General features: G+C 46.6%; 1 protein-coding gene and 1 pseudogene across 7 annotated transcripts in view; one reads left to right on the plus strand and one right to left on the minus strand.

Annotated features, from left to right (window-relative positions):
* The window catches only part of FBXW8 (F-box and WD repeat domain containing 8), a 131,613-nt gene that overhangs the window by 79,028 nt on the left and 38,204 nt on the right, over window positions 1-14,381 (plus strand). For all 7 annotated transcript variants that reach the window (XR_011385213.2, XM_051826629.3, XM_051826628.3 and 4 more), the window contains exons 6-7: window positions 7,091-7,287; window positions 10,508-10,714. Coding sequence is in view for 6 of the 7 variants with exons in the window: in XM_051826629.3 (XP_051682589.1) it covers window positions 7,091-7,287; window positions 10,508-10,714 (404 nt within the window). In the remaining variant the exon portion in view is untranslated. The remainder of the gene's footprint in view (window positions 1-7,090; window positions 7,288-10,507; window positions 10,715-14,381) is intronic.
* LOC138847456 (galactose mutarotase pseudogene) lies at window positions 412-1,655 on the minus strand (annotated as a pseudogene).

Raw genomic sequence — 14,381 nt, forward strand, 5'->3', positions numbered from 1 at the left:
ATTTTATTGATTATCATTTATCCATTGCTGTATTGATGGGATTGGATAGTTTTCAGTTTTTTATTTTTACCAAGTTGCAGTGGACACCTTTTATCTGAATGTTTGTCTTTACTACCCATTTATACTGGTATTCCTATGGAATAGATTTCTAGACAAGGAATTGTTAGAGATCATGAGTTTTACAAGTTTACCTAAGTACTGACAGATTCAGCAAAGTTCTCCCCCTAAAAAAGTGATATTAATTTAATTATTGCCTATAGTGATCAAGTAGACAGTCTCTATTTATTAACACTGTATGTTAGGAACCCTTGATTTTCCCTTCTCTGAAAGGAAAGGCTGGGGGCTGTGGAGTGTGGCACCAGTAAATCACACAGTGTGCGTCCTGTGGAGCCCATTTGTACGATTTTAGTACACAAGATCACTTTGAAAGCCTCTAAATCTTCTCCACGCCTTTGGACGGGAGACCAGCTGCTGAGTGTGCCCCCATGGTTAGATCTTAGCACTTCCTCCAGCCACAGAAAACTTGTACCGGGGGCGAGGTTGTGTTCCTCATCAGGCCTCAGCAGGGAAGCAGGGAAGCAGGGAAGCAGGGCTGGCTGACTGCATTAGGCCAGCACTCCCCAGAGGGCTTGCGATAGACCCCTCTGGCCTTGTTCCTCAGTGTGCCATCCGGGAAGCTGGCATGTAAAACTCCACCCTAGGCTGGTTGGTGTACACTTTTAGTACCTGCCCACCTCCGTAAGGATGCACCCTTGCACACAAATGTTTTTCTTTAGATCCCTTCAGACAAGTGATAGTCAAAGCCATCGATGGGGACTGCTACAGGTGTTTTCCAAGCTCTACTGGCTTTCTCAGTTGGAATGTAGTTTCTGGCACTGGAGCAACTTCTCCTGTAGCAATAAAGGTTTCACTCACTGGCAAACAAGCATCAGTTTCTGTGGTAACTTCATGGTCCTATATATTGGGGGAACCCTGCCCTGACAAGCTGATAGAAGAATGGTTGGTGGGACTGACCAATGTGGTTGGACTGGCCTGTGCTCTGTAGTTGACCACGAGTTCCCTGCCACCCGAGGTGTATGCCATGCAAAATTTTTAACTCTGTGGTGTAGCCTTCCTCAGCATCTGCACCGACACTAGAGAACCGGACACCATTTGGCAGTATCTGAGGTATCTGGAGAACCTAATCAAACCCTTGGAGTCCTCCATCCAGACATCCAAACCCACGGGCCGTTGCTGATGGCCAGATGATATTGCATCCCATCTAACATGAATGTTCTTTGTTAATTTGGTTGGCCACCCTCCCACCACTGCGCCAAAGCAGAACTGCTTTTGGAGGTACCCTTCCAACTTGAAAAGCCAAGCACCACGTCTGAGGTGTTCCCCTGCCTGTCTGACCTCCAGAGCCATGATGGTGCAGCCCCATGAGATGATATCCACCCTCAGCAGGTCTGACTGCAGCTGGAGCTTCTCCAGTGTCCCTGTGCCAGAGGGCAGCTTCCCAGACTCAGCCCTGGTCGCTGAACACATTGGGAAAGTTCAGGTGTGCACCTCGCTACCCCCTGCTCTTGGCATCTGCAGCATAGAGCTTTTTTCCCTAAGATTTTATTTATTTATTTATTTATTTATTTATTTATTTATTTATTTAAGAGGTAGAGTTACAGACAATGAGAGGGAGAGACAGAGAGGTAGGTCTTCCATCCACTGGTTCACTCCCCAAATGGCCACAACAGCTGGAACTGGGTCAATCGGAAGCCAGGAGCTTCTTCCAGGTCTCCCAAGCGGATGCCCAAGGACTTGGACCATCTTCCACTACTTTCCTAGGCCATAGCAGAGAGCTGGATTGGAAGAGGAGCAGCTGGGACTGGAACCATCACCCATATGGGATGCCAGTGCTGCAGGCAGAGGATTAACCTGTACCACAGAGCCAGCCCCTAGAGCCTTTTTAAAATATGTGTTTTCACTGCTCAGGTCGCTGCAGCTTTGAGATTGTGGAAGTAGCCATGATAGAACTCTGTTAACTTACATTTAGCATTTATACAACCGTCTCTGAAACACTCCTGCTTGCCAGCAGCCATGTCTCTGCCTGCCCCTGAGCTTTGGGGGTCACATATCCCACAGACAGCTTGAGGTGAAATCCCAGACTTCGCAGAAGCCACTAGATGTCCTGATGTTGGAAGTGACACAGAAGAATGCTGGAAGTAGGGATTACATGTGTAAACAGAAATGGTTTTTTTTCTTACTTAAATTTCTCCAAAAGATAATTGCATCCTTATGTAAAAATAACAGCATCCATTAGGTTTATAACATATATGGAAATAAGAAGTAGGGCAATAATAGCTCAAACGCTGTGAGTAAAGAAATGGAAGAATGCCCTTGTGAAGTTGTTTTGCACTGAGCTGGTTTAATATCAGTAGAAGATAGACTGGTAAGATGAGAGATGTACGTTAGAATCCTAATGTCTGGCTGATTAATCACCAATGGAATGAAAATGGAATAAACACATATTCAACCCAAATACTTCATTCACAAAAAAGTGGGGAAAAGAGGGAAAATGAGCAAAGAACAGATGGAACAATTAGAAAACAGAAAAATGATGGATTAAATCCACCCTTAACACTAAATATCAGTAGTCGGAACACCCATATTGAAAGCCAGACCAACTCTATGTTGTCTACAAGAAATCTACTTTAAATATGAGGGGGCTGCAAAGTGTTTATGGAAATACACATTATGAAAAACTATGCCTAGATTCCATTTTTTGCCTCAAAATGAACTTGTCTTTTAATTCCAATGTTTCTTCATGAACTAAGACACAAGGCACAATAAAAGGATAGAAAAAGATCCAAATGCTAATGACAGCTGGAGTGACTGTCAGTATCAGATCAAGTGGATTTCAGACTTATCCCCAGGACTAAAGGGTCCATTCTTCAAGAGGACATGACAGTCCTAAATGTGCACTGGAAGTAAAGTTGAAGGGTCTATGGCCATATCACCCGACCTTGCCTGATCCTGTCTCATCTCGGATGCTAAGCATGGTCGGGTTTCGTTAGTACCCGAAGGAAGAAGTGAAGTTGACGGACCATGCAGATGAAACCAGCACTACTGACAGGTGAGGCCTGGCCTGGTCGCCCACTTCGCTGTCGGTACAGAGGACACTGGGAAGGATGAGGACATGGCCGCCGTTCCGGAGAGAGGCATTTGCCATGAAACCTAGAGAGTCCTAGATTTTTTTTCCACCAAGACCTTTCTCAGGAGAGCTCTGTGAAACTCCACTTTGTGGTAAAGGGTATTTTATTGCATGCAGTTCTGTTCGAAAATGATGCCAACACAACCAATCCTTGATTAATAATGAACAATGTGTTTGTAGATAAACTCCATGTGTGCTAGAGTGAGCTGTGGTTAAATAGCTTGCACGCTTGGCAGACGCAGGGCAAGTTGGATGGCACGCGACAGTTACTTGCTAGTGCAGTTACTTCATGCACTTGCGGATGCAGCTCCCCAGCCTGCCCTCCTCTATCCAGATCGCAGCTCAGCCTCGTCACATCCCAAGAGGCTCCGGGTCAGTTGCTTCACCACTCCAGGCTTGTGTTTCTTCTCGGCAAGAGGAGTACGATGCTGCCCCTCTGAGCTGGCAGGGAGCACTCCATGGCTCTGTTTGCTGTGATGTCTCAAACAAATGCAGGTCCGTGAAACGTGGAGTCTTTGGGAGGTGCTGTGTCCTGTTCAGTGTGGAGCGCCCTCGGCATCTTCCGCAGCCCATCTTTTCCCTCTGACTCAGAGTGGAAAGAATTCTCCGAGCTCTGCCAGGGGAACGTGTCGTGGAGCCTCTCTGAGGGGACGGCCCTGCTCTGCAGTGAAGCGGCGTTCCACACGTGGCAAACTGCTTAGCCTGCGGTCACCTGCTGAGTCCCCGACACTTTGAAAGTCTAGCACAAAATGTATTCTAACTTTCCAAGTTTATTCAGTGTTGAATGATGCCTTACTGTAAGATCCTAAGTTTAAAGACAAAATACAAGAAAAAAAGACAAGAATATGGATTACAAAGAGAGGAAAAAAGAAAAGCTTTATCTGTTTCAGGAAATAAACTAGGATTGAATTTATAGATGAACAACGAGGAAACTATATTAATAGATTAAATATGATGTATGACACAGCATGCACTAAAGAGTATGTAAAACTAAAAGGGAAGAGGGGCCGGTGCTGTGGTGTAGTGCTGCATCCCATATGGCCACTGCTTCAAATTCCGGCTTTCCACTTCTGATCTGGCTCTTTGCTGTGGCCTGGGAAGGCAGTGGAAGATGGCCTGGGTCCTTGGGCCCCTGTACCTGTGTGGGAGACCTGGAAGAAGCTTCAGGCTCCTGGCTTCGGATCAGCACAGCTCTGGCTGTTGCAGCCATTTGTGGAAGTGAACCAATGGTTGGAGGACCTCTCTCTCTCCGCCTCTGCCTCTCTGTGACTCTGCCTTTCAAATCAATGGATAAATCTTTAAAAGAAAATAAATAAAGAAGGAAGGGCCGATCTTTAGCATTTTATGTGGTTGTCTCCGTTCACCCACCCAGCATTTTGTGCGGTAGGTAAAGTTGGCTTAAGTTTACAGAAGAGGAAACAGGCTCATAGCTGTTAAGTTCTTCCCCAAGTCCTTTGGCGAACAAGTGGTGGAGCTGGATTTGAACTTTAACAAATCACAGACTGTATCATCTCTGAATAATTATTTACCAATGAGTTTTGAAAAATAAAACCAACTGTAATCGAAACAGTGTGCTATTCGGTGAAAAAGAAACAATCATTGGCATTGCAAATACAGGCAAGCTTGAACTTCTGAGAGAAGAGTGCATTTCTGTAGTCCACTGATTCTCAGGCTTGGGCAAACATCCCCAAAGCTTCTGGTGCTGAGAACTTGGATTTCTAAGAAGTCCTGCTACTGGTCCTGGAAGGCCACTGCTGTGGTGAAATGGCCAGTATGTGTATGAGGACTAAGCAGCCCTTCAGGGTGCTGGAGAGAAGGATGTGTAGTAAAATCAGCATTTAGAGAACTTTATTTATGTATTCATTTATTTGAAAGGGAGAGACAGATCGATCTTGCACCTGCTGGTTCACTCCCCAAATGGCCACAACAGTAGATCTGGACCCAAGCCAGGAACCAGGAACTTCCTCTGGTTCTCCACGTAGGTAGCAGGAACACAGGTATTTGGGCCATCTGCTGCTGCCTCCCGAGGAGCATGTGTAACAGGAAGCTGGATCCAAAGCAGAGCCGCTGGGACTTGAACAAGACTGATGTGCAGTGACAGCAACACAAGTGGCACCTTACCCACTGTGCCGCAGTGCCTGTTCCCAAATCAGCATTTTCAACAAGCGTGAGATAGTCAAGTTCATGTTTTAGAGCTGTGTAAAATAGAGCTCTGGCAGCCAGAGGAGGGTGGTAGTGAGGAAGGGTGTAAAATACTTTTAAGAGCCCTGAGTGTGTAGAATGATGGCCATTTTCAAGTGGTGGCTAGTGTCTGGAACATGTGTGGCATATAATAAGTATTCAGTCATCATTTGCTGCATGAATGAATGTATAAATGGAAGAGTGAATGAAGAACTATGTTGAAATCATTTGGCAGTTACTGTGTATACTCCAATTCTTTTTAAATTCCATACAATTTTTAAAATTTATGATAATCTTTGGAAAACATTTCAAAGTATACCAGGAGATGTACAGCCAATTTGCCTACTACTCTTGTCCCTTTCCCTTTCTTTGCTTAGAGCTAATCATTATCACTGGTTTGTGTATCCTCCTAGGATATATCGCTGTGTATGTGCTTACATGCACTTGTTTGTGTGTCTGAATTGGGGTTGGCATTGTGATATATCAGGTTAAGCTGCCACCTGTAACACCAGCATCCCATAGTGGGGCACCAGGCTGCTCCCAGATGAGGCTCCTAGCTTAGGCTGGTCCAGCCCTGACTGTTGGAGCCACTTGCGGAGTGAACCAGAGGATAGAAGGTTTATGTCTGTCTGTCTTTCCTTCTCTATCTGTAACTCTGCCTTTCAAATAAGTAAATATTTAAAAAGCAAACAAAAAAAGACATGCTATTTCAAACTATTCCTCTGTTCTATAGGTTACATGTAAGGCTGGCTGCCTCTTTGTAAAGGGCTCATTTATTCCAAATTCCAGACTGTGGAGGGGTTGCTGTCTACACAGTTGTCTGTTGTAGACATTTTGGTAGCTTGCAGACTTTCGTCATGAAAAATACAACATGACTCCTTATCCATGCTTCTTTGTGTTCATGTATAAACGTGGTTGAGTTGCAGAGTGTATGCATTTGTAATTCGGCAGATGTGGTCAGATTGCCTCAGAGTGAGTGAATTACTTTATGTGCCTCCTGCAATTTCAGAGGAAGCCTGTTCTTCGTAGCCTCAGCAGCAGAATGTTTTGTGATACTTTTCATGTTTGTCAATTGGACTGATGTAAATAATATCATCATGCAGGTGACATTTGTGTTTTTCTAATCGAGGGTGGGTCTTTACGTTTCTCCTTATGTTTAAATGTCTGTTTTTCTTTTTTTGTGAACAGCATTCTCATGTTTTTTGCTCACTTCTTGATTTTTTCATTGCATCTTTTTTAAATTTTTATTTTTTAAAGGATTTATTTATTTATTTATTTATTTATTGGAGAGGCAGAGTTACAGAGAGGAGAGACAGATCTTTCATCTGCTGGTTTACTCCCCAAATGGCCACAGGGGCTGGAACTTCCTCTGGGTCTCCCTTGTGGGTGCAGGGGCCCAGGGACTTGGGCCATCCTCCACTGCTTTCCCAGGCCCATTAGCAGGGAGCTGGATTGGAAGTGGAACAGCGGAGACTTGAAACGACACCCATATGGGATACCAGTGTTGCAGACCATGGCTTTAATCTCCTAAGCTCAGTGCTGGCCTCTCTTACTGCATCTTAGAGCCCTTTATGTGTTAAGGAAATACACCCTCTGTAATATGTGATGCAAATTTTTTTGCCAGTTTATTGTTTTTACATTTTCTTATATTACATGATTGTTACTAATAACATGTGTTAAGCTCATTTAACATTGTTACCCACATTGCTTTTCTTTACATAGGGTTTCTTAATATTTGGGATCTAAGGACTGGAAGGTATCCTATCCACCGTTTCGAGCACGATGCAAGAATCCAAGCATTAGCCCTCAGCCGAAAAGGTGCCACTGTCGCCACAGCCTCTGCATTTGGTGTTATAATGCTGTACCCCAACGAGGAGGGCTACTGGCAGATGGCTACAGAGTTTGAAGTTCAGAAATTGGTGAGTTTTCAGTCTGGCCATTTTATCTTCCATTCTTAGAGTCTCTGGGTCTAAAATAAACAGCAGTGATGTTGCCAGCTCCCATTCACTTGGGCTTTGTGTGGGCCTTGCCTCCACAAATCCCACAACTGTGTTAAGCAGGTAGTGGTGTTTCCCTCATTCACCATGAAGCCAGCAGAGGCTACGAGCGGTGAGCTGACGTGCCCCAGGTCTCAGAATGAGAAAGCTGTGAGTCAGACCTCAGAACTAACCCCCAGGCCACGGTTTCTCACCATGGTGGTGCTTGGACCCACTCAGACCAGCATGGTGGACTGGCGCCCTTGGAGATCTGAGACTGGTTCCTGGCCCAATACAGAAGTTTAAAAGGGGTCAGTGGTGTCATCACAGTCCTTGTGGGAGGAAGGGCTCCCATCCTGCTTTCTTCATCCCAAGCACGTCTCACCGGAATTAAGAGTAGTGACTCTCGAGTGAGCATTGTTCGTTGAGTAGCTGTGTTCCAGAACAGCACGTGTGAAGATAACCCAGTCTTAGCAATTTCTTTTGTGGAGATTATTTGGAGTGAGGTTCTCCATGAACTTCAGTCTTTGAAAGATGGGAGAGGATTTGGTGGTGAGGAGGAAGTGCTCAACTCCGTCTTTGCTGAATTTGGATTTAATTTAAACAGACTTAATTTTGGCACTTGTTGGAGAATGAACAGAGACACCAACTTTGAATAATGAACTGATGACCTGACCTGGAACTGATCCTTACTCCTCTCCCATGCTCTCTGGTGGAAGTCACGTTAGACTCGGATAACTTTGTAGAAAGCCACAGTGCTGCCCACCTCTGGGAGCTCCTCCCTGTGAGGAGCTGGTCTCGCAGTGTACCTGTACTGTCCCCAGACTGCCTGAGGCTGCCCTCTGAGAGTTTTATTAGAAAACGTGAGCGTAGGGGCCAGCGCCGTGGCTCACTTGGTTAATCCTCCACCTGTGGTGCTGGCATCCCATATGGGCGCTGGCTTCTAGTCCCAGCTACTCCTCTTCCAGTCCAGCTCTCTGCTGTGGCCCGGGAGGGCAGAGGAGGATGGCCCAGGTGCTTGGGCCCTGCACTCGCATGGGAGACCAGGAAAAGCACCTGGCTCCTGGATTTGGATCGGCGCAGTGCCGGCCGTAGTACCCATTTGAGGGGTGAAAGGAAGACCTTTCTCTCTGTCTCTCTCTCACTGTCTATAACTCTACCTGTCAAATAAAAAAAAAAAAGTGAGCATAGACTATTTTCCTTTGTTCATGAAACTACCATGATGCTTGTTTTTGGTCTCTGACTAAAGATCACTGTAGAGCAACAGTAATTATGTGGACTCAGTTACTTAAAATGCAAGTCCCTCTGTCACAGTGTCAGTCCAGCCTTGGCAGTAGGGGACATCCTGGCACACACCAGAAGCTGTTGGAAGTCATTTACAGCTCCCAGCAAAGCACAGCCACTCTCAACCTGAGCCTCTTGGTCTGTCAAAAATCCAGTACTAAGACGAAGTCAAATGGCTCAACTGAAGATGTGTGTTTAGGAAAATAAGGAGTGGTTCTAGGAACAAGTGGCCAATGCTGGAGGCATGTTTCCTAGCACTTTCTGTGTGTTATTTCTCACCCTGGCTGAGGGCTTGTCCCAGAGTGTGCCCAGTATCCCTGGAAAAGGCACCCCCTGGCCCGCACAGTCATTTTTGTCTTCCCCAGATACAGTCCCTGAACAGCAGTGGCAGTGTTCCCGGGGCTGTGGTGTTAGCCGGGCATGCCCGTCCTTTGTGATGGACCCATGGTTGGCGACGTTGGGCTGCCACTGGCACTGTTGGGCCCCAGGATTAGTAGAGTCACCCGGATGTTTACTCTCTCTCAAGCTCCCCTGGACAGTCTTCAGGAGTTGAACTTGTTTGGCATGCTGTCTGGGAAGTGCCATGCTTTTTCACTGCAGATTTTCATAATCACACAGTGTGGGTCACCTTCGGCATTCATACTCATCATTTACTCAAGGAGGTGAAAACCTGCTACAAACTGCGCTGGGGAGAAATATGCCGCTTGAGGATAGAGAAAAGCAAATTATTTTTGGACAGGTGCTCCTCATAGCCGTGCACATTGGAGAAAGAGCTAGCGATCGTGAGTCAGGAGAACCACAGAGGTATAGAATGCTGGCGTGCACTGACCCTCCTGCCCTCGACTGGCCAGAGGACCCTCTGTGGAATCACTGCATGACCTGAAACCAGGAGCGAGCAGAGAACTCAGATAGTTCTAACCTTTGGACCGCACATTTTTGGTGTCTGCACATATGTTAATCAAATAGGGTTTTTGCTAATGTGAAACAATTTTTATTTTGTTTCCATTTAAAAACATTTTTATTTTGTGAATAAAAAAATAACCACTCCCATGGTTCAGAACTTTAAAGACATGGTGAGGCTGACAGTGAGAAAGCTTCATCCACCCATCATAAAACCCATTTCCCTCCTTGAAGGCAGGCTGATGCCTGTACAGTCCAGTGCGTTTTACACCTGCCTCCTCTGCCCCCCGCTTTCCTGTGTGTTAGTGCTCCAGCCGCCAGGTACCCACCTTGCTCCTTTCAGCCCGCTCCTCCCAGCTTACCTTAGACGCTGTAAAGGGCACTATGTTTCTTCTATGCCTGCCTGGTTTTCCAGCGTGAAGATATTCTGTAATCTATTGAATTAGTCCCTTAATTATGCATGTCTGGGTTTTCCCAGTTTTTAGATGTGACAAAATAGTACTTAAGCAAAAAATTTCATCACAGTCATTTTGCATATGTGTGAGTTTATTTCTAAGTAAATTCCTGGAAGTGGACTTGCTGGGACAGGATGTATGTACATTTGAGGCTTTGATTTATGTTGCTAGATTTTTTTTTGGTAGGGGATGGATTGGATATAGTCCCACCAACAGTAGGTGGTTCCCAGGAATGTGACTGTCCCCCCGTCACTTCCAGTCCAGTGCATTATCAGACTTTTTGGTCTTTGCCTGTATCTCAGTCAGTTTCACTCTGTGTTTCTCATTTTAGGAGCACACTGTGTTTCTCTGATGGTGAGCACCTTCTCAGAACTAAGAGGTGCTGGTGTTGCTTTTCCTATGAACAGTCCTCCTGTGCTTCTTTGTTGGTTTGCTGGTCGTCTTGTTGAGGGGAGGAGGAATTGTGTACTTTTGACCAAGTTGGGGTGAGTTTGTAGGACTGAACAGCTTTTATGCTCTAATAGGTTGACTACCTGGAAATAGTTCCAGATACTGGAAGGTTCCCTGTGGCAATAGCTGCTGCTGGAGATCTGGTGTACCTGCTGAAAGCGGAAGACTCCGCCAGAACCCTCCACTACGTCTACGGCCAGCCCGTCACCTGTCTGGATGTCTCTGCCAACCAGGTTGCCTTTGGCGTGAAGAGCCTAGGATGGGTGTACGAAGGAAACAAGGTAACAGCAAGATGTCAGATTAATAAAAAAAGAACGTAGATTTTATGTTCTGGAAGGCATTTGGAGAAGCAAAACCCTGTTTTCTCTCTGCTGTGTTGTGGTAGTGTATGAGCATGGTAAAAAGTTCAAGCCCTTCAAAAGGATATAAAAAGAAAAGTGACCATTTCCTCAGCTCTGCTGGACACGCTATGAGTGGTTTCTTGATATCCACGTAGAACAGTGTGATGCACATGCAGGTACTTTTGTAAGGAACACGTGTCACTAGCATGGGGTCGCCGTGTGCGTGCTGCTCTGTGCCCAGTGTGTTACGCAGCAGTGTGCCTTGGAGGGTGCTCCATGTCAGCATGTCAGCATGAGCCAAGCTTCCGCCCCTGCCATCCCAGCCTGTGCTCACAGCCCGTAGGCTGTTTGTCTCCTCAGGGGTGGGCACTTGGCCCGCTCTCACTGTTTCAGCTTTGCAGGCAGTGCCACACGGAGACTGTGACTCGCGAAGGTCCTGGAATGTTTCATCTCTGTGACGTGCACTTGAGATGCTGGCAGACATGGCCAAATTGCACTTTGAAAAGATTGCATCAAAATTTACATCCGTGGTTGGGCACTGTGGCACAGCAGGTTAAACTGTGGCTTGGGACCCTGACAGTGTCCCAGTGTGAGTACTGGCTACTACAGTTCCCATCCAGCTTGCTAGTGCATCTGGGGGGCAGCATATAGTGGCTCAAGTACTTGAGTTCCTGTCACCCACACGGGAGATCCCATCTGTTGTGGGTATTTGGAAAGTGAACCAGTGGATGGATTATTTCCTGCTCTCTGTGTCACTCTGCCTTTCAAATAGGTGAAAATAATATATGAATACTTTTTAGACAAAAATGTACATTCCCACCAACAGTGTGTAAAATGCCTTCCGATGCTCTTTGGGCCAGAAGCAGGAAGACGAGTTTTTAATTGAAATTCTTTGAATGATGACACAATCTTATCGCTCCCTAGCCTTTTGCTGTCCTGAGTGTAGTCCAAGTACGTAGTCCTGCAGCTGATCGATAGAGCTCTCTGTGCCTTCCCGTCTGGTTTTGCTCCTTCCACTTTCACTTGCAGTGGACTCTGCCGGCAGCTGGTAGGATTCTGGGAAGGGAAGCCTCGGGGCCATGGGCTCCTCCAACAGCGTCCTCCTGAGGAAGGAGGCCCCTTCTCTGCAGGGACAGAGTGTGGACTGAACAAGATCCAGGCTCTGGTGGCACACAGCCGGTGTTCGAGTCCGAGCCCCACCAGCAACCTCTACCTTTTGTGACTTTAAGCAGATTGCCTGATCCTCTGTGCCTCACTTTCATCTGTACAACTGGGTTCATAACAGTACCTACTTGATAGGGTTGTAGGCTGAAGTGGAAAGATGTGTGTAAGGCTTTAAGCGTAGTGGCTGGCCCCTGAGAGCTAACTGTCACTGTATGCTTCCTGCTCTTCATAGATAGATCCTGGCCTCTGGTAGTGATTGTTACATCTTAGCTCCCAGATGTGTTTGTCCTGTAAAGTCGCGTCTGGTTTCTGTAAGTGTCATTGGTTTTGCAACCAAGTGAGTGCTCAGAAACTTCCTGGCTTGGCACACGGAGGCCAGCGAGGTATTCTTTATCCTGGGCGACAGCGGGGCATAGGAAGCGTGTGTGGCGTATCGGATCCTCCATGCAAGAAGGGCTTCCTTTGTGCTCGAGTCGGCTGTTGTGGGGGGCACATCCGGTGACCTCAGCCGGAAGATCTGTGCCCACGGAACTCCTGAGTTGGCCCAGAAAGCAGGGGGTGAGCTCATGTGTTGAGAGAGGAAAGACTATTTGTTTTCTTATTTTTAACTGATGCTTTCATGCTTTTGTTGTCTCATTTCTTTTTAGAGTTCTAAGTGTAGGGTTTTTTTTAATACTAATCTGGTTTAAATTTTTCATATTTTTTTAAAAAAATATTTTATTTGTATATATTTGGCCGGCGCCGCGGCTCACTAGGCTAATCCTCCACCTTGCGGCGCCGGCACACTGGGTTCTAGTCCCGGTCGGGGCGCCGGATTCTGTCCCGGTTGCCCCTCTTCCAGGCCAGCTCTCTGCTGTGGCCAGGGAGTGCAGTGGAGGATGGCCCAAGTGCTTGGGCCCTGCACCCCGTGGGAGACCAGGAGAAGCACCTGGCTCCTGCCGTCGGATCAGCGCGGTGCGCCGGCCTCAGCGCGCTGGCCGCGGCGGCCATTGGAGGGTGAACAAACAGCAAAGGAAGACCTTTCTTTCTCTCTGTCTCTCTCTCTCTCTCACTGTCCACTCTGCCTGTCAAAAAAATAAAATAAAATTTTATTTATTTGAGAGGTAGAGTTACAGACAGTGAGAGGGAGAGACAGAGGGAAAGGTCTTCCTTCCGCTGGTTCACTCCCTAAATGGCGTCAGTGGCCGGAGCTGCTCCAATCCAGCGCCGGCCCCGAAATTTTTCATATTCTTAATAAATTTTTCATCTGGCAGGTTCAGTTTTTCTTTGACTTATATGAAAGGATTTATTCCTTTAGTAGATACATTTTAGAAATGTGTTAAAGGAATAGTTCAGCACAAAACTAGACTAGGAGGGTCCTTTAGTAGTAGGTGTTTTTTTATGCCTCTTAGAGTTTCCAACCCAGTAATTATAAGAATTGGCTGATTAATACATTAATTTTATGAAAATTTGTGTGTAAAGCCATGTAGTCCCTCAAATAACTTATGACCTAAGATTTTTCACAGGTGTCTTAAAATTAGGAATGGGGGTAAGGGATGTTTTCTTTGAAAGCTGACAGTAGCATTTTGTCACACAGCTATTTTGTGAACACACAGCAGACCTGCACACACTCACGTGGGCGAAAAGCTGGTTGTTAGCAGTGCTGGTGAGAACTTCCATTGAGATATTCCCCCAGCACAAATGCCACCCACTCCCTAGTGAGATGAGCACCAGGCTGCTGCTGTGTAACTTCCCTTGCTTTTGCCAAGGCAAGACCTTTCACTTGGTCGTGCCTACTGCATTTTCTGCTTCCTCTGAAAACCTTACATTTTATTTTTTTTTATTTTTATTTTTTTTGACAGAGTAGACAGTGAGAGAGAGAGAGACAGAGAAAGGTCTTCCTTTGCCGTTGGTTCACCCTCCAATGGCTGCCGCAGCCGGCGCGCTGCCGGCACACCGCGCTGATCTGAAGGCAGGAGCCAGGTGCTTCTCCTGGTCTCCCATGGGGTGCAGGGCCCAAGCACTTGGGCCATCCTCCACTGCCTTCCCGGGCCACAGCAGAGAGCTGGCCTGGAAGAGGGGCAACCGGGACAGAATCCGGCACCCCGACCGGGACTAGAACCCGGTGTGCCGGCGCTGCTAGGCGGAGGATTAGCCTATTGAGCTGCGGTGCCGGCCCCCATTATGTCTTGGTTAGTCTGTGGGACCCAAGTCTACAGATATGGACTTCAGAAGTCACAATGAGGGGCTACATGTGGGTCTGCCAACATTTTCTTTGGTCAAGACAAGTCATGGAATATTGATTATTATCTTTATTTTATAGGATTAGATTTTTAAACGTATAGGAGAAGAAAGTATCTTTTGACCGGGTATTGTTTTTCCCTGGTTCAGATATCAAAGATAGGAAGGAGGGTATACAGTGAGACTTCCCTCTCCTCTCAACCTGCCACCCCGTTTCTCCTGG

The sequence above is a fragment of the Oryctolagus cuniculus genome, chromosome 21 (assembly GCF_051225735.1).
Source record: "Oryctolagus cuniculus isolate XC-2025 breed Fujian yellow rabbit chromosome 21, ASM5122573v1, whole genome shotgun sequence".
Taxonomy (NCBI): Eukaryota; Metazoa; Chordata; class Mammalia; order Lagomorpha; family Leporidae; genus Oryctolagus; species Oryctolagus cuniculus.